The following is a 25,661-nucleotide window of genomic DNA, read 5'->3' as shown; positions in this document are numbered from 1 at the left end:
CTCCCATACTATCTTCAGGTACATTCATTTCTGAATGATAAAAAATAGATGAGGAAGGTTAACTCCCAAATTGGAGGAGTACCTTTTCTAGATTACTGATTTGCAGAGAGGTAGAGTTGAACTCTTCATATTCTTTGGCAGTGCCTTTTTAAATTTTCATCAACGGCTTCTCTTAAAATTGCAGAGGTTGTGAGTGTCTGAAGGCATCCCATCTAAGGGTCTCCATTCTCGTAATAGACTATATTATAGTTATAAAAATTGAACAGGTTTAGAAGTATCTTAAGGAATGATTGCTTTTTTCTAATTTTCACAAATTTTTATGGGTTAGATTTGGCCTTGCTCCCATTCCATCCTGAGAGTGAAATAACACTTATTTACTTCTCATCAAGAGGCAAGTTTTGCCTTATTGTATCAAAAGAGACGGAGCTTATATCTTCAGAGAAGTTTTAAGTAAAAAGACCTTTTCCCTCTTCCTAAATGGTGTATAGTGGAATATCTAGAAATATATATGTGTGTATCTGAGTTCCATCATGATCTGATGCTTCTAAACATGAATGTATTGTCTTAACTATGTGCGTTAAGGAATACTGCATAGTGTGTACCCATCACAGAATTTCTGCTGTTAACAGTTCACGGGCAATATTGTTTCATCTATACCTCTATTCACTTTCTCTTTTCTGCATTATTTTGAAATGAATTCCAGATATCATATTTCACTTTAAAAATTTCAGTATGTAAAAATTTAAAAACTGCAGAACATTTTTTTTTTACATTATTACTCCTAATTTTTAATATCTTCAAATATTCAGCTGTCGATAGTTTTTTTAAAAACGGTTTTATTTGAATCCAGTTACAAATAAGGTCATTGTGATTGATTGAAATGTCTTTTAGGCCTCTTTTAATCTATAGGTTTTCTCTCCGTCTTTTTTCCCCTACTCTTTTATTTGTTAAAGAAATTGAGTTGTTTATCCTATAGAGCAAAAGTTGGCAAAATTTTTCTTAAAAGGCCAGGTAGAAAATATATTAGCCATTGTGGGCCATATGGACCCTCAAAGCTATTCAGCTCTGCCATTGTTATGTGAAAGCAGCCACATACATTAGGTAAATGAAAGGACATGGCTGTTTCAATAAAAATATTTACAAAAAGATCGTCTAGCGTAGTTTGACAACCCCTGCCATAGAGCTTCTAAAGTCTGTATTTTGCTGATTACATTCTTATGGATTTGTTCAACATGTTCCTCTGTTTACTGTATTTCCTGTAAATTAGTAAGTTGGTTACAGGATCCAGAGGCTTGCTATCTGATTCTGGTGCCCCCACCCCCATCCCCCAAGACACACAGCTAATTCCTGGGTAGCGTTATGTTCTTCTGTTTGGATACACATAATGTTTGACTGTCTTCTTGGTGATAGTACCAATCATTGATGATACATCACTGCACTGATTAATTAGGGAGATCAGAGTGGTGATATTCTAATGAGTTGTTTGTTTTTCCTTTTTCTCCCTTAATTTCATTTTGAACTCATGGACTTAAATATTTTTAATGTATTTCAGTCCATTGTAGTCATTATCCTTATTAATGCTCAAATTGTCCCATCTGTAACCAGAGAGAACCTCTTCAAGGTGGTCCTAGTAGTCTTTGCTTCTTTGCTTTCTGGTTAAGATGTTCCATTTCCCGCTCCAGACCTGTAATTAGCCACTTTTTCCTTTTAGTTGGTAAATGGTATTTTAAGACAGTAATCTTGATGGCAGGGGTGTTCGGTGCCACTGGGTTATTCATGTTTTCTAGGCCTTTTCCTTGTACAGTGCTAGAGAATCTGTTATTTGTTTTTATTGGTTTTTACTTTTAAGATGAAATAGATTTTGAGTTCATAAGCATACTTCTAAGTTAATTATTTCCTATATCTCACAGTATGTATACAATAGTCCTAAAATGATAATACTAATACCACCACCATTGTGATTTCTGAAAATAATTTAAGGTTCCCCCCCCCCCCCAGTTATATCTTTCCTAAGGATGTACCCCTCTAGGAATGAACAAATCACTGTTTTTAGACTAGTCTTTTATATAATCACCAGCTAATACATATTTAGGTTGACTTGTTTCATTTTATTTTCAGTGTTTTAAGTATTGTTTTTTAAAAAATTTAATCTGTAACTTCTTGTGAATCTATAATTATTTCAAAATAAAAAAGTTAGAATTTTAAATTTAATTTTGTAATTATTTAAAATGTTTACATGGTTCCAAAGTCAAATTCAAGAGATAGAATATATTCAGAAAAGTCCCTTTCAGCCATCCCCTTGTTGATGAACTTTTTAAAATTCAGGATTTATCCTTTTATTACTTGTGTTTAAAAATATAAGTAAATGGGCAGTGCGTTTGTATAGGAATATATTTATTTAAAGCCAATCTTCAGGCTTTGACTTGAAGCTTAAATCTTTAGCTCCTTGGTGTTAGCCTCTAGGCAGTTTGTCTTACCAGGCAGGCTTTGGTTCACATTCTGTTGGTGACTTATAATACTGTGACTTTGGACATGTTCTCTCAGTCAATTTCTATGTCTGTAACATGAACATTGTAAGTCCTACCTGCTAGATTGATGTGAAGATCAGTCATATATCCTGGCACATAAAACATGTGTAATAGTTGTTACTTGTAGTATTGCCGTATTACTAGCTTGAAGATATCAGTTACTTGAGAATTGTTTGGAAAATTTTCTCCAAAATGTTTATATTTGGTAATGCTTTAAATCTGAAAAATTTCCTCTTGTTTCAGTCTTGTCAGTCTTCTATGATTGCATCATGTATATTCTTTTTTTCCATTTGCCATTGCCCCTATTGTTTCATTAATTTGAAGGGCCTTCCCTTTTTTTGTCATAGGAAGTTTATATGCCTCTCAAAGCCGGATTTATCTCTGTCTCCTTCATAAAGCTCCCTCTCATATCTCTTTCATGTAGTGCTTTACCGTTTACAGAGAACTTTTTACACAGAACTTTTTACACCCATTATTTCCTTTAATCCTATATCCTGTTTAGGTCATGTTATCTCTTTTTTATAGGTAAAAATCCCAGTAGGTAGATGACAGTACCACAGAGTAAAACTGTTTTAGTGGTAAAGACGGAATAAATACATACATCTCATGGTGCCTAGTCTGGTATCCATTTCACTAAATAGCCGCACACTAGTAAGTGTTGTTTTCTGAATTCCTCTGTACTTACACAGTGCTGCAGTTTAAGCCTTCTGTCTACATAAAATAAGCAGTTAGTTCAGTCCCTCAACCTAAAAACAGTGGAATCTTACACTACATTTATTCAGTTAATTCATTCAACAAATATTTATTAAGTGCTTATTATGTGCCAGGTATTTTGTATTTCCCATGGTCTTTAGCATATTGCCAGATAGATAGCAGGCAGTTAGTGGTTTAGGGTTATTTTGAAGGTTTATTGTAAATTAGTCAGACTGATTACAGTGTTTATATACAAGGAGGCCTTCCAGAAGAGGTCTTCTTCCTTAGCACAAGATTAACCTAGGGGAAGGTCATAGAATGGGTATGTAGTATATAGTAAACACTTTATTAACTGAAGAGCAAGCCCTAGGCTCTCACTAGTCATTGCTGCTCCTAGAATGAAATAAAAATAGAGGAGCTTTCTGTATGATTTTTGGCGTTTGACTTAAGGATTTTAGACCCCATTACAGAGATAAACAACATGGACATCATAAAGCGTTTGTTTCATTTTCATATGTGAAATATTATATTTTTTAAAGATAAGCACAAAAAGTAATTTAAAAGGATGCTTTTCATTGTGGCTACTTATTTACCATATTCCTCATTCTGAAAAAAAAGTCTGTTTTCAGTGGAGGAAAATTATTTTCAAATAAGGTACATGTCATGTCTGTGCATATATATCATTTACTGGGAAAATTTCCCATTGTCTTTCTTGTATTTCTTGGTTTGTTTCATTATTGTAAGGAATGGTTTAACCCTAGTAGTGCTGTGTTTACTGCACATACTGAACAGTAACGCAAATATGCACTGGTATGTGGCTTATTTTTTCTACTAACCCCAGTTGTTTTTGTGCTTCAGCCCCGTTGTAATCAGTTTGTTTTCTAGAAGTTGGATCAGAATCCCTTCCTGGGGCATTTAAGTATGTGTAATAAGGCTAGTGTTACCACTATTTTGAGAAACTAAAGTTATGAAACCCTTCAGAAGACTTGTTGAGTAATTAGGATAGATACCTGAAACTCTTGAGCAGAGTAAGGCAGACCTTACCAATTATTTTAGCAGCTAGAAATAACATTTCTAATTGGCAGAAAGTACAGCAGAAAGATTTTGTTCTTTACATCACAGTATTTTTAAAAATTTTACTTTTTAAAATAGCAGATTCTATGGCCATTTTTTTCTTGAACCTATCAGTGTCGCATCTCTAAAAGAATAATGTCGAAGTGGTGTGCTGTTGTATCACAGGTGGATAAAGGAGAGACAGGTGGATAAAGGAGAGGCAAGTGGTATTTTTTAAGTTCCTTTATTCTGCTTTTAAGTAAAAGTTAAGGTATTGCAGTTTATTTATCCCTCTAGGGTAAATTACTAAACTAAAAGAGAGTTTGGGAGAAAAAGATTTATCAAGTAATTCCAGCATCACTCATCCCTTTCTTTGCTGCCACTGCTTACCAGTCCACCCAAGTTAAAAGCATTTTTCTTTCCTTTCCAAATGTTGAACATTAGACATGTAATGATTAAAACTAAATTCCAGTATAATTAGATTATTAGAGCACAGTATATAATAATAGGATTCACATTGCTATCAATCATTTACTTGTTTAGGACTATTTTACTTCCTAGCTTGTGGCTTGTTTCAATGTTTTCAGTTTCTGTCATGTTACTTTAGTTTGTAATACAATTGGTCATTTCCTAATTGGGGCACTTATGTTAACTTAAAGTTGAAAAATTATTTAAAATAACTTCTTAGAAATATATTTGTTATCCAAGTGTAATTTTGAGCATATGGTAGAGTATTTGACATTTTTAAGGAATGCATGCATTTATGTGAATCTAAAATTGTGTTATAAGATAAATATGGCATTTAAAATTTTGTTTACAGTTAAATTTTGCCTAAAGTCTAACTTCACTGCTAGGCTGCCGCTCTAAGGCACAGTTCTTAAAGTGTGGTCCCAGGACCTACAGCATCAGCATTATCGAAACTTGTTAGAGATACACATTTCCAGGCCTTACTCCTGACTTGAATCATAAACTCTGGGTTTGGTTCTCAGCAATCTGTGTTTTAACAAGCCCGCCAGGAGATTCTTGAGAACCACTACTCTAAGGCTTTGTATGTGGTAGCTTCACACCACCTTGACTAAAAGCGATCTGCTTCTCTCATCTTTTATTTTAAAAGTTATAAGTTAAAACATTCCTTAATTTTTTTCCACTACTTAGATTATAATGTATATTACTAGCTTATTTGTTATGATCTTTAATTTTGGGAAATGTTGTTTCTATCTTACTATAATTACTTCAGTTATTTTTGTAGTATATGCTCCGTGTAGAGTGAATAAAGATTTTCCCCTTTGTGATATTCCTATTTTCACACCATCCCATGCATAATTTTAGATTATGTGAAGTCACATATTTTAAAATTAAAGTATTAGGTATTTTAAAATTAAAATTAATCATTAAAAAATTGTTACTTGTTTTGATTACTTGTAGCACAAATACCATTTTTAAAGTAGCTGAATTATGTGAACCAGTGTATATGAGACAGCTTATAAATTCATTTTTAACAGATAAAAAGGAATGAAGAATTTGCAACTACTCTTGTAGTCATTCTTCTTACTTCTGAGATGCCTAAAAAGGAAGTGTTTTTCGTTTATTGTTTTGTTTATTAATGTGCATTCCATCCCTTGAAAAAGTATATGTTTTCATGTTATATTTTCTGGTACATTTTGAATAGTATGTCCTAAGAGTACCTTTGAACTGAGTCATGTAAAATAATCAGGGCAGGCTTTTCATTGGCAGCTTTTTGCATCTTTGTGGGGAGTGGGGGGCTGCGCCTTGAGGCTTGTGAAATCTTAGTTCCCATACCAGGGATTGAACCCAGGTCTGGCAGTGAAAGCACTGAGTCCTAACCACTGGACTGACAGGGAATTCCTAGAGGCTTTTGATATGAGTAAGATGCGGGTTACTTAAACTAGTTTTGATTAGTGAAACTAAATAATCCAGTTCATTGTTGATATAATCATTGATAGATTTGCCTGTTTTCTTGTCTAAAATCATGTGTACCAGACATATACTACATTTCTGTAAACATGTTTTAGTTGGGTTCTGATTGGAATAGCTTGTATTTGTTAGTGATAGGTGTCTCTAATTAATATTATTAAATTATTCAACAGTTTAACCTGATAGATCTTGTACTATTACTGAAATCCAGTTTTAAGTGAATTCATTTTACATTTGATTATTCTTTGAATTTCAGGATGGTGAGGAAGAAGAAAATGAGAAAGGTATGTCTGATGCTAAGTAGTTTAAAAATTGGCGACATTTAGAAAAATAGTAAATTATGTGAAAATAAAGCATTCATTATTTGAAATCTTATTTTTGAAATGACTCTGTTTTCAAATTTATCAATTTAGTAAATTAAGTTAGCACCTTGATTTTATTTTCAATTAGTTTTAATTTTCTTTTTAACACTTTAAAGATATGTTCTAACTTAATGGTACATATCAGTTACTGTAGTGGACAATGCCACTTTTTATTTAACCCAATTTAAATTTTATTTTTAAAAATAATTTCTGGCATACGGTAAGTTGATGACATCCTTAAGACTGGCACTGCAGTAACTCATACGTGCTTATTGGGAGTCCTAGTGTGTAATGGATAATTAATTTTACAGCTAGTCCTAAAAATGTTGGGTTACCAGGAGACTGACTTTTTGTTTGCTGCTTAGAGAAATTTCACACAGTCTTCTGACGGTTTCAGTAGTTTAGGAGAACTGTCTCATCCAATACAATTACAGGGACATCAGTAGCAATATATATGGTCAGTATGAGGTTATGGAAGAGTTCTTGGAAAGACATCAAAGGATCCTCCTTCTTTGGACTAGAAAGGACATGGAACAGGGAATTAAAAACCTAGAAGCAAGGATGAAGTAAAGCTACCGACTGAAAATCTCAGATGCCTGAAGCCTTTCTATTTGGGGGAATGCAAGACATCTTTGAAAATAGTAATTGCAGGACTGACTGGACAGGATGAAGCCTGGAAAGAACCACTTTCCCAAACGTTATGGAGCAGGCCATCTTTGGAGCCTCTTGTAGCAGTTTTCCATACGATCTGGACTACTCAAGAATTGAATAAGAAGAGTGAAAAAGATGAGGCCCTGAATACTTTGAAGACCCAATTGGTATCCTCAGACTGTGATGACCTTTCAAGACGTCACCATGGGAGTTCTGAAGGTCACAAGGGTTAAATCCCAAGATAATTTGAACATTGAATAACAAATCTGCACATTTGTCACTCTCATGGAGGAAAAAAATCTTCCATATGCCATTAACTTATAACCAGAAATGAAGAGCTCATATCTTCAGGATGGAACCATTTCCTCACTCTTGTTGTTTGGTATTTGTATTTAGAGATCATTTTTTTTCCATGAAGAATAAGTGATCCTGGGTAAAGGATTGTTTATGTTAGTTGATACCCTTGTGTTTTTCTTCCTAACCTTCCATCAGTGCTAATAACTGGCTTTATATTTTCTAGGTCCTATTCTAGCTAATGAATATGAAATTGTTTAAACTTCTTGTTTTGCCATATTTATTCCTGTTAAATCCTCTTAGATATAGCAGGTTCTGGTGATGGTACACAAGAAGTATCTAAACCTCTTCCTTCAGAAGGGAACCTAGCTGAGGCTGATCACACAGCTCATGAAGAGATGGAAGCTAATGCGACTGTGAAAGAAGCTGAGGATGACAACATCTCGGTCACAATCCAGGCTGAAGATGCCATCACTCTGGATTTTGATGGTGATGACCTCCTAGAAACAGGTAAAAATGTGAAAATTACAGATTCTGAAGCAAGTAAGCCAAAAGATGGGCAGGACGTCATTGCACAGAGCCCCGAGAAGGAAAGCAAGGATTATGAGATGAATGCGAACCATAAAGATGGTAAGAAGGAAGACTGCGTGAAGGGTGATCCTGTCGAGAAGGAAGCCAGAGAAAGTTCTAAGAAAGCAGAATCTGGAGACAAAGAAAAGGATACTTTGAAGAAAGGGCCCTCGTCTACTGGGGCCTCTGGTCAAGCAAAGAGGTTTGTTTTTCTATGTCAGTTCTTTACGATACTGAATTCCAGCATTCAATAAGATCACTCTACATTAAGGGGGTGGCTTCAAGACCGTGTACAGTAATTAGTACTTATGATCCTGCCTATAATATTTTTGACCGTCATAAGTTACTTTAAAAAAAAAATTTCAAGATCTTCGTAATATGCAGTGTGTCCTACTGATTGCATTGTCGAATTGTCAGCATATATTTGGTTTTTTTGTTGTTTTTTGTTTTTTTTTTTTCAAATTCACAATTTTTTTGTGTTTTATTTTTAAAAATCCTTGTGATGATGGTTAATGAACAACTATCAGTCCTAAGAACACAAAATGAAGTCAAGTCCCAGTCCTGAAATCTGGAGAAGATGGCCATATATCCACTGAATAGAATTGTCAGAAAATCTAGATCTTCAGGCATCTTGGGGAAAATCAGTGCAAGAATCCTAAGGGAATCATTTATTCAAATAACCTAATCTAGGCCTTTGGAATTATTAATTTGTATGAATAGCACTAGTTTGCAATATAGTCAATATCAAGCCGTTCGATTTTTGTTCTTTTGTTTTTGTTTTGTTTTGTTTTTCAATTTTCTTCTGGTGATTTGCTTCTTTAGCTCTTCAAAGGAATCTAAAGACAGCAAGACATCATCCAAAGATGACAAAGGTAATGGATTTTTTTTCCTAAAAAAAATTTTTTTTCAGTGATAAATTGCATATTTTCATTAAAAAGTAATAATTGCCCAGGGTGTCCTTTGACATTTAGTCCTTAAAAATTGACATACTAAAAATTTTTTGATGGCCTTTTTGTAAACAGTGGAGTTAGATTACATCAAATTCTCAGTGTGATTGAAGGCATTACTTTCTTAATTACTTAATTTGTAAACTGGTATGAATTTGCTTAAAATATATTTGGTTTGTGTTTTTTACATTGTGTTCTAAGCATCTGTACTGAATATTCATATAACAGATATATTTCATTTTCTTATATTATAATTTCAGAAGTATTTGATTGCAGTCACTTGTAACCCCTGTATACCACCACGGTCTTTTCCCTGTTCTGTCTAGTAGGAAATGTGGTACAAATATTATTTCTCTGTATTTGTGGAGCTGAAGGAAAGTCAGTCTCTAACATTTGGTTTTACTTTCTTGATTCTTTAAATCAGGGCACACTTCTCTTAATATAGCCAGTTATGCAGCATTTTAATTCTTCAGAATTTACTTCCTCATTGACTTGTTTTGCGTTGATGAGAGTTTTATGTAGGAAAGTAGTTTTATTTTAAATTTTTGTAAGCTTAAAAGTGAGTTATTTGATTACTTTTTGTTACTGGGAAGTCTCTGGTTATCTCCTGGTCATATGCTTTAATGTTATATTGTATATGCTGTGTGCTTGAAAAATATTTCTTGTGTCCTAAAAAAACGCAAGGGAAAAATAACACCATTTAGGTACTACAGATTCTGAAAATTCATCTTGAGTGCCTAAAAAAGGAATGTTATGTGTCCCTTATATTTTATTCAGTATATTTTGTTGGTATATTTTAATCATTAGAAATTTTAGTGATTGATTTAGTAATTGACAATTAATTGCATTACCCACATCCCTTACAGTTTTGGTTAATGGGTAAGATATAATAAATCTATTAAATGTTGTCCTTTAAATTTAGAAGCTTAGTGTAGTCTTAATTAAATGTTAACTTTTTCCTACCATTAAAATTTTTTTCTGTAGTTAGAGAATTACATGGCCCAGATGTTACTGGTAAAATAAAAAAGATACACAAACCTTTAGTTAACATTTTATCGCAGATCTCTTGATAAGTATATTTCTTAAGAACAGAAATGCAGCATCCATTAATATTTAAAATATTTGAGTCAGGCATGTGTTGTCTCCTCATAAGTACACTGACAGTAGTTCTTCAGCCGAAACTTGTGGCTTGTAATTTTCAAAGCATTAAACATTTTACCCTCTACATTTAATAATGTGAAGTTATAAAAATTGTTACTTTTGTTTGCTTACTCTTTCTCTTAAAGTGGGTAAGAATTGTTTTCCAAATAAAGTCAAATGAATGAAAATTGCTTTTTTATAATAGCACATTTGAAGTAAAGCACTGAAGGGTGACTGACCAGGACTGTATTCATGAAATGGCATTTATCTGTATGAAACCATAATTTGTGTATGGAAAGAGTGCAGAAATAATTCGTGTAACCATTTACTTAAAGGATTTTGAGATCTTGCATCTTATTTTTGTAATTCATTTTAGAAGATTTTTTTTTTAAATCAGTTATCAAGCTGCATATAATTCCCACTTTCTCTTACCCTTTCTCTGATAGAGAATGACGATAAACTGTGGTTGGCTAGTCTTTGTTATTAAACCTTTGAATTCTTGAAAACAGTTTATCCCTTTGTTTGACTCTTCCCTTTGCGCTCCCAGTTTCTCAGGATCTGCAGCCCACCACAGACGTAGGTAATTAAGCAGTCTTTACATTCCTAGGTGACTACTTCCTGGTTGCCTGTGTTCAGTGGTTGAGTATAAATTATTGAACTTAACAGCAAAACTCCAAGACATGTAATTGACTTTTTTTACCCACTTTGTCTTAAAACTGGTGCAGTAGGAAATGTACAAATGTTCAGACATGTTTGTATTATCCTATTGTGTTTGATTTTAATAATAGCAGATGTGTAGGATTTTGATACAATAAAGTCATACTATTAAAATTAGAGGATTTTATAATTTTGGAAGAATATGGCCCTAATTTGTAAAAAAAAAAAAATTCCAGTTGAGATACTTAAACTTATATTGAATCTCTTCTAGGAAGTACAAGTAGTACTAGTGGTAGCAGTGGAAGCTCAACTAAAAATATCTGGGTTAGTGGACTTTCTTCTAATACCAAAGCTGCTGATTTGAAGAACCTCTTTGGCAAATATGGAAAGGTACATACATTCTTTTTACCTTTTTATCCATCTTTCTAGTGTCTCCATATTAAATAGAGGTTGTATTCAAAACAGTATATGTAAAATCTAGTTTCTTATCTCTCTTAAGACTGTTATAGGCATAATTATTAAGTGCTGTGGTAATGGTGAGTTTCATCATGTAATCTCACTCTGAGCCCTGGGAATCTTTTATTAAGAGCTCATAGTTTAAGCCCATTTAAGCCCAGGACTGAGTTTAATTCATCACATTCATCATGATATTTCTTGGACTTAGAATTGCTGAGGCTGCTCTGGTCATCTGGAAAATAGACTATTATTAGGCAAGGGGATATAGAATATGGGGGAAAAAGACCCCAAAACTGATGTGGTCCTTGTCATTACACAAATTCCAGTACAGTGATGGAGAAAAATGTAAAACTGGTGAAAGACACTTAATCAGAAGTTTTGATATGTGCTTTAAAGGAAGAGTGCAGGGTGTTAGAGAGCAAAAGGGGAGGCTTTACTGTGGTTGGTTCATCAGAAGTTTTTCTGGCATATAAGGGGATACCTAACAGAAGAGAAGAATAGTCAATAATGAAATGAATTGAATATTCAGTTAATAGCTATTGAATTAAGTTGCAGTTTATCTGCACCCTTTAAGGCACTCAGTATTTTCTGCTTTACATTTTAGTTTTCAGTATATCGATATATCATATGTAACCTACTCTGCTGTAAACTTTGATAGCAGAGATCTTATCTACCATTCTTTATGTACACATGGTAGGCTTTCAAATATTTATTAAATTAATGACCATTATCGGTAAATAGCCATTAATGAGTGTTACAGAAATCTATCCTATTGATTTTAGGAGTTGTTTTTTTTTCTTCTTTTAATTAGACAGTTGCCTGTACCTTAAGGATGTTCTTGTAGATGTCAGATACAGAACACTGAGAGTTGTGGTCCCATGATCAGCTGTGGTATATTTTTGGTTCTATTTTCAACAATTTATTGTTAGAACTATAAAAACAATATTTTGATGTTGGCATTTAGTAAGACTAAAACTATATTAGAAAGCCACGTACTTATAACAAGGATTTTGGGCTTAAAAATTAAATTGTTGTTGGGGCAAGTCAGCCTTCCCAGAGTTGAGGTAAAAGCTGATAGTTTCTAGCCACCCACACCGTACAACCTCCTAAATTCCTTACAGACCTCTTCCTAACATTGTGTCTGTTCCTATTTGTTCAGCACTAGATTGTTGTCTCTCACTTCTCTTCTCACTCACCCATCCCTGCCTTGTCTCTCTTGGCTATTCATTTTATAGAATTGAAATTATTTGTCACTTTTATATTGGTATACATTTTAGAAGTACATAGATGTATAAAGTGTGTCTTTTCAGAGTGTGTTTTTAAGGGTGTATTTTTAAGGCTGCTTTTTTACATGTGACACATTCTTTATTTTTGGAAGACTCATTATGGACAAGTGTTAACATTTACCTAGACACTTTCTAGGAACTTACCCTTTTTGTTTTAATGTCTTTAAGAGATTCAGGGTGGGCCTTTGATAGGGAACTTTTGGCCCAAATCTAATTGAAGATATTATTTCTTCGCCTTCGTTAATTGTGCCATTATTTCATTGACGTGACTGACTGTTTTGCAAGTGTATTTGAAAAAAATAAAAAGAAAAAACTAAAAGTAGGTTAAATTGCTTTTTGACATTTAAAATTGTTCCCCTGAATATTTACTAAGTACTTATAGGCAGGGTAGATGCTGATCACAGAATAATATATGTCCTAAATTTATCCTCTATCCTGAATTTATACATCCTGAACATATCCTTTAATTTGAATAGTTTCCATTCTGAAGTTTAATCTATTTAAAAATGTGTGTGGTTGTAAAGTTGTAAAACTTTCTAAAGTATAATCTCATTTTACAGGTTCTCAGTGCAAAGGTAGTCACAAATGCCCGAAGTCCAGGGGCCAAGTGCTATGGCATTGTAACTATGTCTTCAAGCACAGAGGTGTCCAGATGTATTGCACATCTTCATCGCACTGAGCTGCATGGACAGCTAATTTCTGTTGAAAAAGTAAGCTTGCTTAACTGTTTATAAATGGGAGGTTACTTTGAGGGCTAGTAATTCTCAGTTTAAAGATGTTATACTGGTAGAGGGTAGAATTAGGAATGATTTTTATATTTATATATTCATTTTTATTTTTTTACTTTTGTTTTCCAAATTTTCTACCATGAACATACTTTTTACAAACATAAAAATGTAACTTTAAAACATATTTTTTTCTGTTTAAACCTTTCAGGTTAAAGGTGATCCTTCTAAGAAAGAATTGAAGAAAGAAAATGATGAAAAGAGTAGTTCAAGAAGTTCTGGAGACAAAAAAAACATGAGTGATAGAAGTAGCAAGTAAGGATGTATTTTGTTGATAAGCATGTAGACTTTTTTGGTACACTGATGAAGTAGTCCTCATTTTGTTGTTTTCTCGTGTGGGGTGGTATGGTCAGGACACAAGCCTCAGTCAAAAAAGAAGAGAAAAGGTCGTCTGAGAAAGCTGAAAAAAAAGAAAGCAAGGATACTAAGAAAATAGAAGGTAAAGATGAGAAGAATGATAATGGATCAAGTGGCCAAACTTCAGAATCGATTAAAAAAAGCGAAGAAAAGAAACGAATAAGTATGCTATGTATCTTTCTTCTCAGTCCCTTTCTAATGCATTGTACAACTTAATTTTTATAGTGGAAGGGGAAACTTGAGATTATAATCCAGATAAATATTTAAACTTCATTATTAGGTGTCACTGGTAGGAAAGGGGGTCTAATAGGACTGATTGTCTCCTTTTCCACTCTTAGGAAACAGATGTCTTCTTCCACCTAAGTCCATTTACTGTTAAATCTGGGCTGACTGAAAGCAGTCATTGAGTAATAGCTATGTAATTGATCTTTGGGTATCTCTGAAAGTATTTATGTTAGCTGATAGAGCTTTAAAAACTCTTTACATTTAAGTTCTCATAGAGTAAATTTTATATTTCATGTATTGGTTTGTGAATATTTTGTTGTCTAAGAATTCAGCATTTTTACATTATATTTTTCTTTTTTACTGAAATATTTTTAGACGTTTGCTTATCTAATTTTTTTTTCTCTTAGGTTCAAAGAGTCCAGGACATATGGTAATACTAGACCAAACTAAAGGAGATCATTGTAGGCCATCAAGAAGAGGAAGATATGAGAAAGTAAGTCTCTGAGAGGGATGTTGTATACTATTCCACCTGTTTCCAAAAGAAGATAATTCAGTATCTCTAACCATTTTGCATACTGCTATGCTAGAAAACCTAAGAAAAAGGGAATGTCATTACTCATTTAAGCTTTTTAAATGATCAACTTGAAAAATCAAAATTATTTTAACTTCTAGTCCTGTTGAGAGAGAGATATATATATATATTTTTCTGTAGATTCATGGAAGAAGCAAGGAAAAGGAGAGAGCTAGCTTAGATAAAAAAAGGGACAAAGACTACAGGAGGAAAGACATCTTGCCTTTTGAAAAGATGAAGGAGCAAAGATTGAGAGAACATTTAGTTCGTTTTGAAAGATTGCGACGAGCAATGGAACTTCGAAGGTAGGAAAAGAGTCTATTTTATACTTGTCCTTAACTATAGGTACATCTTTAACACTAGTTAAAAACCAGATTTCTGGAAATTGTATTTCTGTAGAAAGATATTTGTCACTTTTAAGAACTGCAGTAAAACCTAATGATTTCTTAAGTTTGCATAGTATTTTACAATTTACAAAATACCTATCCATCTATTATCTCTATCTTGACAGTTCTGTAAGGTTAGTTATGCCCATTATGTAAGTGAAAAAAATGGAGGCCCAGAGAGGCTAAATGACTCTTCCAATGCCACATGGCTAATGAGTGGCAGAGTCGGGACTCAGACCCAAGTCTTCTGACTCCAAGTCCAATGCTCTTTCCTCTACTCCAGAGCTGCCGCCATAAAAAACATGACTTTAAAGGAAAAATTGATTTTGAGATGATAGTCTCAATGTAAGTACTATAGTGGTCAAATAATGTGTTGACATTTTAGGAAAAATTTATTGTACTTTGAATTGGAGCCCAAGTGAAGGCAGGTTTACCCTGGGAACCTTATTGTGTCCAAGCTCTGTCCCAAAGCAGGCATTCTCTTTAAAATAAAACGAGAACAAAACATTTCTATTTTTAGTGGCAATATCTCAACAGTTCATCATGAGTGCCAGTTTGCTTTCATATATCAATTTTTGGATGCCACTTAAAATATTCTTGTGAAAGTGTTTCATAATAAACATTTCCAGATATTAAACTATACTGTCAAGTGGTCACTTATGAAATTTCATCTATTCATTCACAAGAGTGCTAGGAACTACCAGAGATACTTTTAGCAACTTAAATAATACTATGATTGCCGCACAGTTTACTAAAAGGAAATAATACTTGCATTATTCAGAACCTTTTTTTTTTAATAAAGTCTCAATATGCTTAGCTTCCTGTTTAGATGACCACAAGTTGAGAGGAGCGTGAGAGTGGGAGTTATTAGGCAGCACTTCTCAAACCCATTAGACCAGCACCCTTTTCATAGTTTTAAAAAAAAAAAGTTGCAGCACCTTCTTTACTTACCTGAAGTGAAATTGATACATACTTACCTATACTGATATACAAAAAAAATCAATATAAAGCCTTAACTCTAATATGAAGGAAAAATAATTTATAGTGAAGCGTATATTCCAGATTTGAATGTTTAGGCATGACTCTCTAGAAGATCTAATGAGGTAGTCAGATGTTTGCACCCCTCTTAAGACTCAGTGAGAATGTGACAGCTACAAACACAGATTGATACTGGTTTGTCGTACTGGTGAGTCAAATACCAGGAGTGTTGTTGACGATATGACATGATTTCTGAAATGGTGGACAACTCTTGGTGATGTTCTCAAGTATAATTTTCCCTCTTACTTATATGAAGTTGCATTCCTGGAAATTTTAGTGTACATAAAACTACGCCAAAGCAAATGAACCTAGCATTTATTAAAAAAGAGTTAAGTTCTAGAGCCAGATTCTTTTTTTTCTAGAGGTGATTTTGTTTTGATGATATGAATGTCCGTTATGGCATTTGAAAGGTATTAGGAGTGTTGGACAGTTTTTTTGTTATGCAGGACTATCGTGACAATTCCATGCATCTAAAGGTATTTAGAATCCTTGGTCCCTTTCGCTAATTGCTGGTAAAGCCCCATGGTCATTGTGATCATTAAAAATGCCCCTCAGATTTCCATGGGGGCAGTACTGAACCATTGAGAACCGTTGGGTTACTAGGGGAAGACATGCTGATAGACGAAATACAGTAGGTGCCTTAATAAAGTGAGGAAATGATTAAAAAAAAAACTGTTAAGTCTTAATATGATAATTTAGTTGAACAAACATTTGAAGTACCTCCTGAATCAAAGAAGCATGTTACTTGGAGCCATCTGTTACGGGCTGTGAACACTCCAAAAGAGGCCTAGCGGGCAACCATTTATCACGTACAGCATTTGCTCTAATTCAGGCTGATGGTTATGATCCCAAGTCATCAAAAATAAGGCCTACCTCATTTAAGGAGATAGAATATATCCCATTTTCCTATCAGAAACAGAGGTTGTAGTTTTGTAAATTCATGTATGTAGAATATCTCCTTTTAAAAGTGTTGATTAATTAATGGGCTATTATAGTGGGATTTTTATTTAAACTGGAATCATCTAAGAGGCAACTACTCTATAAAATTCAGCTGTTCAGTTGACAGTCTTAATAAATAAGTGACAGTATTGAAATCTGTTTAAAGTTTTATTTTGAGTTCTCTTTCCAATTACATTAAAACTACTTAGAATAAGTTGAAGTTTAAAATTGCCAACCTCAAGGAAAAATACAAATTCAAAAGCTATTCTCTTTCACACAGTGCTAGCATAATTTAAGTATTTCTAAATACTGATTTTTGTTAGACGAAGAGAGATTGCAGAAAGAGAGCGTCGAGAGCGAGAACGCATTAGAATAATTCGTGAACGGGAAGAACGGGAACGCTTACAGAGAGAGAGAGAGCGCCTAGAAATTGAAAGGCAAAAACTAGAGAGAGAGAGAATGGAACGCGAACGCTTGGAAAGGGAACGCATTCGTATTGAACAGGTGCAGTCAGAAAATCTTTTCATCTTAAATAACTGACCTTTTTCAAACCCTGTGATTTTTGCCCTAAAATTTGCTTTACATGTTGTAAAGCTTCTATAGAATAAATTTAGCTAATGAGCATTTATTAAGTGTCCCTGAAAGATAACAGTGAATTAGGTGCTAGTTAAAAATACGTTTAGTCATGACTTTGTTCTAGCCAATTGGTAATAACTTGAGCTCTGCAATATCATGGCAGCGTAATAGTCTGAGCATAGGACTATGAGTCCAGAGTAGTTGTAATCCAGGCTCTGTCACCATCCCATTCTTAGAAAATAATAACTATTTCCTTACATATTATAGTGGGAATGATTTCCCAAGGCTGGAAGGAAATAATGCCTCTCTTTGCAGAATTGTATCCAGGGTTTTAAGGCACTTAGTCTTCATACATATTAAGAATTCTATTTCCAATTCCCTTTAGGTGCTTTTGTTTCAAATTATTAAACTAAATCTGACCTTCCAAATTTAAAAAATTTGCCAGCTTTCAACACCCAATCTCTGTTAATTTTAATGTTGCAAAACAATAGTCATAGCTTAGATTGCTAATTACTGAAGTCAGATTTGTTTATTTGTCCCAGGTGTGTGTTTTGCCTGGTGCTTGCCTATGATGGTTTCTTAATGACAGGATTAAAACAAGGTTGCATGTATACTTACCTTATGTTTTCATTTTGCATTGGTTGGTTCTTCCTTCTGTGTTGTCTGAAGGAACGACGTAAGGAAGCTGAACGTATTGCTCGAGAACGAGAGGAACTGAGAAGGCAGCAGCAGCAGCTTCGTTATGAACAAGAAAAAAGGAATTCTTTGAAACGTCCACGTGATGTAGATCATAGGTAGTTGCTTGCTTTTTTTTAACAGTTACTTGCTATCTTACTTCTTTCAAGCTAAGACTAACTCTATAAGTAGAAAGTATAGGCACTCATCACTGGAATAAAAGGTCATGATCTACAGGGATGGGAATGATTGCAGTATTGAATTGGATCCAGTGCATTGTCAAGTAGAAGAGTCTGCTCTTCTTTCCGTTTCCCTTCCTAATGCAAATGGTTTTCCCCTGTGATTGGAAATACATGGTAGACTTCAGTGATGGCTCTCAAACTCAGACCCATTTTGAAAATTCTTACAGGGTAGTGCAGATAGTACAGAAATTAAAGTCATAAATTTGGGAAGACTTTTAATTTTCTTATTATAAATTCTGTGAGATTTAGTTGTTTGTGTTGAGAAATAAGTGGAGTGAATGAGTTGTGTTTGCGACTTAAGTGCTCTAACTGTTCCGAACTTAAGTATAACCGAAAAGGTTGTATACTCCTGGTTAGAATTTTATTATAAAATGGTTTCAAGTATTTATCTTTTTTAAAATAATTAATTAATTAATTTTTGGCTGTGTTAGGTCTTCATTGCTACGCGAGGGCTTTCTCTAGCTGCAGAGTACGGGGGGCTACTGTTCACTGTGGTGCACAGGCCTTCTCAGTGTGGTAGCTTCTCTTGTTGCGGAGCATGGGCTTTAGGCGCGCAGGCCTCAGTAGTTGTGGCTCTCAGGCTCTAGAGCACAGGCTCAGTAGTTGTGGTGCACGGGCTTAGTTGCTCCGTGGCATGTGGGATCTTCCCGGACCAGGGCTCAGGCCTGTGTCCCCTGCATTGGCTTAACCACTGTACCACCAGGAAAGTCCTCAAGTATTTACCTTGTGTTTTCTCTTTAGTAATTTGAAAACAAACAATTTTTCAAGTATTTTCTTTCCTGTGAAATTCCTCTAATACTATATGGCTTCATCTAACTTAATTTTTTGCTAGCTTGTTCTTGTAACAATGTTTTGTCTTAGCCCTCTGTATCCACAGTTCCTAGCATGTGGTATGTGTGACTCCAAGCAAGTGTTGTTTGAGTGTTGTAAAACTAATTTATATAAACAAGCAAATATTTCTCTTTAAGGCGAGATGATCCTTACTGGAGCGAGAATAAAAAGTTGTCTCTAGATACAGATGCACGATTCAGCCATGGATCTGACTACTCTCGCCAACAGAATAGATTTAATGACTTTGATCACCGAGAGAGGGGCAGGTTTCCTGAGAGTTCATCAATACAGTCTTCCTCTTTTGAAAGGTAAACAGATACGTTGAAAAGTGCTGTATTTGGTATATGAGCCTTGTTACTGATAGTTTGCCTCTCTATTAAAATCTTAAGAAGTACAGGTCATAACTGAGTGTTCAGAACAAATCATATGTTTGGTTTTTATATTTGTTTATGTGATTCAGTATTCAAAATTAGTTTTATCAGCCACCATAACGTGGTTAAGTAGGTTGGTTTTATCTTCTTAACCTTTAAAACTAAGAGGGAGTACTGTTAACTTTGGATGTGCCTCAGTTGTGAAGAACAGTAAGTATCTTTCAGGTTAGTAATAACTTGAGTATTTGATGTGATTTCCCTTACATGGCAAAAAACCAGCCTTCGTGCTATACATTTAGCTCAATTTAAAAGAATATAGGTTATTATAATCAATAATTGTGGCCATTTTGGTCATTTTGCCCTAAGTTAATGTTTAAAGAATGTGTTATTATTGTAGGTTATGCAAATAAAGTTAAGAATAAAGCCAAGTAAGTACTTCTAGGACCTGTGTTCTTTGTTTTGGATAACAGGCGAGAACGTTTTGTTGGTCAGAGTGAAGGGAAAAAAACACGTCCTTCTACACGAAGAGAAGATCCAGGTTTTGAAAGGTATCCCAAAAATTTCAGTGATTCCAGAAGAAATGAGCCTCCACCAAGAAATGAACTTAGAGAAACAGACAGGCGAGAAGTTCGAGGGGAACGAGATGAGAGGAGAACAGTGATCATTCATGACAGGCCTGATATCACTCACCCTAGACATCCTCGAGAGGGCGGGCCCAATCCATCTAGACCAACCTCCTGGAAAAGTGAAGGAGGCATGTCCAGTGACAAACGGGAAGCAAGGTATTTGCATAGTTTCTAATGACTAGCTAGTGGTGGTATATTTGGGTTTTTTCAAAAAAAGCTATATGAGTTTGATGGTATATGTTTTTGGATTTTGTTTAACAGAGTTGAAAGGCCAGAAAGATCTGGGAGAGAAGTATCAGGGCACAGTGTGAGAGGGGCTCCCCCTGGGAATCGCAGTAATGCTTCAGGCTATGGAAACAGAGAGGGAGACCGAGGAGTAATCACAGACCGAGGAAGTGGAGCACAGGTAAATGCTTATGAAGGTTTATTGTCAACTCTTCAGAAATAAATTTAGGGGACTTATGAGACACATTGTATCTATAGTATCATTTGGGTGTGGCCCTAACTAGTTAGGTAAGAATGATTGAGAGTCTCGTTTCTTTTGGAAGATCTTAGTGCTTCTTGTATTTTCAAGTCAGTAGTTGAACACAGTAGTCCAGAGAAGCAGGATACTAGCTCTCAAATTTTTGTTTCTTCCAGTTTTATTGAGATATAATTGACATGCAGAAAGAACTGTGTAAGTTTAAGGTGTACAACATAATGATTTGACTTACATACCTCATGAAATGATTATAGTCCTGAAATTTTCATTCAACTTCCTGTTGAAATCTGAGAATTGTTATATTTGGTCGATGAGCCTTCCTAATGATGACTTTGGCTTTATTTCTTTTTTAAGAAATTGAAGCTTTCAAACTGGATGGGAAATCTTGGGCCCCTACTTCTTGTTTTCCTTTCACCTTTTCCTTTTTTCTTTTTTTTCAAATAATATTCTCTCCTTTCTCCCACTTTATTAAGTAGCTTAAAGTGTAGAACTGAAATAAAACACTTGTCTCTTTTTTGCTCTTTTATTTTTAAAGGTAGGTAAGTGGAATATTTTGTATTTTTTAATTGCTTTTTACTCTTGTGACACTTTATTGACTTGAATATTTTGTATTAATAAGTTAATGAACCTCGACAGAGGACATCTCAGCAATTCAAATGAGCAAAACCTTTTACTTGATATGAAAGCATTTTGTGATGAAATACTGGTATAATATGGGTTGACAGTGGAGATAGAATATTCTCTTAAATTACATACAAAAAGAATTCTGAAGTGTGTGTGTATGTGTGTATCCATCCATCAACCTGTATTCTAGTGCTCTGTTTTGTATTTAAATACATACTAGGTTTTGTAACATTTTTTACCAGAAAATTTTTTAATCTCTTGGTGTTCTGGTTAATACAGCTATGTGTTTTCCATTTCATACAAAGCATTTTTGAAACAGATTTGGGCCTTGCTGGGATTTATAAGTTTAATGTTTCTAGTAAGTAGAAATGTTCAATAGATCAATTCACTGAGCTATCTACCCTGAATAGAATATTTAAGATTTGTTACATAATCCAGATATTCTGCCTTATTTAGAGTAAAATTTAAGGCAGTCTCATAGGCTAGCCCTCCTGCATTCAGATACCCTTTTTGCCAAAGGTATCCTGAGGGAAGAGATCCTTTCCTCCCTTGGAAATTTGGTTTTCATGGTGTTGGTCTTATAAGCTGTTCTGACAGTAGTATATCTGTGTAGGGCGCTTTCAGATTTCTGTAGGTTAAGTATCATAACTTATTACTTTTTCCCCCTTAGATCCTTAGTTCTCTGCTTTCGTTTCTTTATGTTCACTGTTCTTTTTTTTTCCTAGTCATGGATGTAAGACTTTGTGAGAGCTATAGCACTAAGTATAGTACTGTATAAAATAAGATGACAGCTCCTGTTTATGTGTGGTATTTGCATGTTGATCATATACCCCATCTTGATTTGTTTTGATCTCTCAGTATACCTTCTTACATATATATAGATTCAGGCATTATATATAGATCCAGAAATAGTCAAGGGTCAAAAAAGTAGATGGATGCTAGAAGGTAGAGAAATAAGTGTTGAATCATTTTCTGTCTTTCTACCTTTTATAGCCTGAAGCCTGATAAGCTTCTCAGTTCAAAGTAAATGGAAACCTTTTCTCATATTATTCATTCTTTCATCTTCTCAGACATCTTATTTCCTTCTGACGTTAAACGTACACTATAAGTAAATTGGCCTGAGGCTGAGGCTGTCCTGACTTTTCTTTTTTCTTTTTCTTTTTTTAATTTTATTTATTTATTTATTTATTTATTTATTATTTTTTGGGGGGGGTACACCAAGTTCAATCATCTGTTTTTATACACATATCCCCATATTCCCTCCCTCCCTCGCTGACTTTTCTTTTAATACATTATTCTTTAGCACTATCCTGAAGAACGACATGTGGTCGAACGCCATGGACGAGACACAAGTGGACCAAGGAAAGAATGGCATGGTCCACCTTCTCAGGGGCCTGGCTATCATGATGCGAGGCGAATGGGTGATGGCCGGACGGGAGCAGGCATGATAACCCAACATACAAGGTAAGTAGTTAATCAGTTAAGACTTTCTGCCAGCATGCAACCAAACCTTTTTCCTTTCCTTAAAGGTCATTATAGTTTCTGAGAGATTGAATTGCAACTAGTAACAACTCTAGGTCTGCCCAGATATTTCCTGATATTAACTCAAAGTCTCCAGGAGATTATATGCAGGGCCGCTGATGTTAATTTGTTAGTTAATACTCCTCATTGTAAGTTAATTGATTGGCATTTTGGCACATCGATCTCGATACAGGTAGGTATGTATGTCAGAATCGAGTAGATAATGAATATTAATTTCATATTGGAACCGTCTTCTTGTTTACCATCATTCTGAAAATTCCTAGAAAGAAAGAAGAAGCTGAAAGTATGTTCTGCTTCCTTCCTTTTCAAATAGCTCTAGCAGAATTTCTGGACTTTTGTCCCAAAGCCTGTTCAGATGCTAGGAGGTAAACTTTGTTTTTTCTTCATACCAACATCCATTGTGGCCCTTCAGCTGGCAAGTCTTAGGCCTCCCTATGTCTCTTCCATGACTTTTTCTTTCCCATTCATCTGTCTTGGAAGAGACAGTGGCTTGGCTCAGTGATCCAGTTACTACTATTCTCTTGGTTGCTTCTACCATCAAACTTAAGTGAGTGTTTACTATACTTGTGCCTGCACAACCTCATCACTCATTCTGTCCTTGGTTTTTAAAGGTCACCAATAACATTTTTTCTTGATATATATAGATGCCTTTATTTTTTTAGTTCTGGGGCTCCTTGCTTTTCCTTTTTAAAACATTCCTCTGTTTTCTAATGTGCCATAATTTTCTTTTCTACCTTTTTAATTTACTTTATTGGCTGCTTCACATGGTTGGATTTTAGACACTATTCTTAGTTTTATATTGTGATCTGCATGTAAATGCTTGGATGTCTCCATAAATTCAGGGTCATAAGCAAACTCATTCCTCTCCTGTTTCAAATCTTTATGTTTCAGTTGTTGTCTCCAGCTTTTAATTTGCCATTGCCAGAATGGAAAAACATGGGCCTCATCTTTATCTTTCTTCATTCTCAGCATAAATTTCTAAGTATGGTTCAGTTAAAAAAAATATTTGTGGTTCCTTTATCTTCTTCCTTATTTCAGCTTCTATCAGATCTTCCCAAATGAGTCTTTTCTCTCCTCCATTTTTCACATTATTTCTAAATTTAAACTGTTGGGACTTGCTCCAAAACTACAGACAGCTTCTTTAGGTTACAGGATCTAATCCAGATTCCTCAGCCTGGCATCCAAACCTTTCTGTAATCTGGTTTTATCCTACTTAAACCATTTCACCATGGGTTTTTCTCTCTCAAATTTTTTACAGGGTTTTGGGGTGGGTGTTTATTCCTGTATTATTCATTTGTACCAACTATGTTGCATTATAAAAGAAATTCCAGAAATATTTCTTGAATGATGTCCTATAGTTCAGAGGTTCAGGTTCCTAGTTGATGCTGATGCTGCAGATCTGGGGGTCGCACTCTGAGAACCACTGCAGCCCATTCATGCACAGACCATTAAAGGGCTTACTCAGAGGCAGAGGCTCTGACATGAGGCTGCCTGAGTTGAAATCCTGACACCACCATTTATTATCAGACCACCATTGTGATCTTGGGCAAGTTACTTAACTTCCAGATCTGTCTTCATCAGGAGAGTGGGGTTAGTAATGGTAAATACCTCACAGGACTGTTGAAAAGAATAAATTATTTTATATGGGTAAAGGACAAAGAACAGTGTCTGTTAAATGATAATCACTTTTTAGGTATTAGCTATAATTATTTGTTCTTTTGTTCTGACATTTTTTCTTTTAAACCTTTTTCAGTAACGCATCCCCAATTAATAGAATTGTACAGATCAGTGGCAATTCCATGCCGAGAGGAAGTGGCTCCGGATTTAAGCCATTTAAGGGTGGACCTCCACGACGATTCTGAAGATTAGCTCTCTGCCATGGTTTCAAGATAATTTATTGAAATCTCCTGTAAACTTTACTTGACTACTTATGAAGAGGACTTCTGACTTGCTTGAGAGTTGTCAGACTTTTCCTTTTTTTCTCTTTTTTTAAAATTTAACATGATTGCTTTTCTCAATTTTGGAGAAGATGTTTAAATAGTTCTGTTGTAACTTTTAATAGTTTTGTGTATCATTCAACTTTTTTTCTTGCAGCACCGAGACACATTTGAAAAGATAGGAATCAAGACCATTTTGTTTAACGCTGTGTGACTATAAAGAGTAGTTTGCAGGTGTGTGGTAATAGTTTAATTTCCAGCATTAGCTCTGTGGTGTCAGGCTCTAGAGTTACTTCTTGTCACCAAGCATTTTCAGCCTCCATTTTGAAGGCTGTTTAAGCTTAAAAAGTCTGCTGTTTAATTTTTAGAGAATAAGATTGTTCCTTGCATTTCTGAGTATTATGTAACCTATTTTTGCAGAAGGTACTGTTACATTAAGTGCATCTGTGTATCCTGGTTTTAAAAAATGTACTCTTTTTTGAAATAAACCTTCATATTCTGTATAGTTGCTAAAGCGTTGAGAACCTTTTTAATTGTAAAACGAGAACCGATTTTTCAGTTTAGTGTAGCAGCACCCTTGTTCAGGTTTGCATGGTATGAAACCAAATAGATTAACGAAACCTTGGCCATGAGGTTTGTATCACTGAGGTTCTTAGACTGAGTTGTGCAGGTAAGTGCACTTTTAGGTAATCTGCACTGTTTGATGGATAAATTCCATCTCTGGGAATTGTGTGGGTATTAATGTTTCCATATTCCCAACTATGTTGAGAAGTGGAAAAAAAAAACCCGGGTTCTAGATTGGTGAATCAGTTGGGTTTTGTAAATACTTGTATGTGGGAAGGCATTGTTGTCTCTTTGTGAAAATAAAAATCCACACCTGGAA

The 25,661-nt window shown here is 34.6% G+C and overlaps 1 protein-coding gene across 4 annotated transcripts in view; it reads left to right on the top strand.

The window, feature by feature from the left end:
* SLTM (SAFB like transcription modulator) overlaps nt 1-25,661 on the top strand; it is a 41,986-nt gene extending 16,325 nt beyond the window's left edge. For 2 of the 4 annotated variants that reach the window (XM_057722564.1, XM_057722567.1), the window contains exons 6-21: nt 6,466-6,493; nt 7,820-8,288; nt 8,909-8,958; nt 11,102-11,220; nt 13,133-13,282; nt 13,509-13,612; nt 13,711-13,877; nt 14,347-14,432; nt 14,652-14,815; nt 17,197-17,377; nt 18,119-18,243; nt 19,335-19,505; nt 20,039-20,350; nt 20,456-20,600; nt 22,603-22,763; nt 24,595-25,661. In XM_057722564.1, the coding sequence (XP_057578547.1) occupies nt 6,466-6,493; nt 7,820-8,288; nt 8,909-8,958; nt 11,102-11,220; nt 13,133-13,282; nt 13,509-13,612; nt 13,711-13,877; nt 14,347-14,432; nt 14,652-14,815; nt 17,197-17,377; nt 18,119-18,243; nt 19,335-19,505; nt 20,039-20,350; nt 20,456-20,600; nt 22,603-22,763; nt 24,595-24,703 (2,541 nt within the window). In that variant the 3' untranslated portion in view covers nt 24,704-25,661. The remainder of the gene's footprint in view (nt 1-6,465; nt 6,494-7,819; nt 8,289-8,908; nt 8,959-11,101; nt 11,221-13,132; nt 13,283-13,508; nt 13,613-13,710; nt 13,878-14,346; nt 14,433-14,651; nt 14,816-17,196; nt 17,378-18,118; nt 18,244-19,334; nt 19,506-20,038; nt 20,351-20,455; nt 20,601-22,602; nt 22,764-24,594) is intronic. The other 2 variants (XM_057722568.1, XM_057722566.1) reach the window with 2 other exon arrangements.

Source organism: Hippopotamus amphibius, chromosome 2 (assembly GCF_030028045.1).
Source record: "Hippopotamus amphibius kiboko isolate mHipAmp2 chromosome 2, mHipAmp2.hap2, whole genome shotgun sequence".
Lineage (NCBI taxonomy): Eukaryota > Metazoa > Chordata > Mammalia > Artiodactyla > Hippopotamidae > Hippopotamus > Hippopotamus amphibius.
The sequence above is the reverse complement of the archived record's forward strand: the minus strand, read 5'-3'. Positions and strand labels throughout refer to the sequence as shown.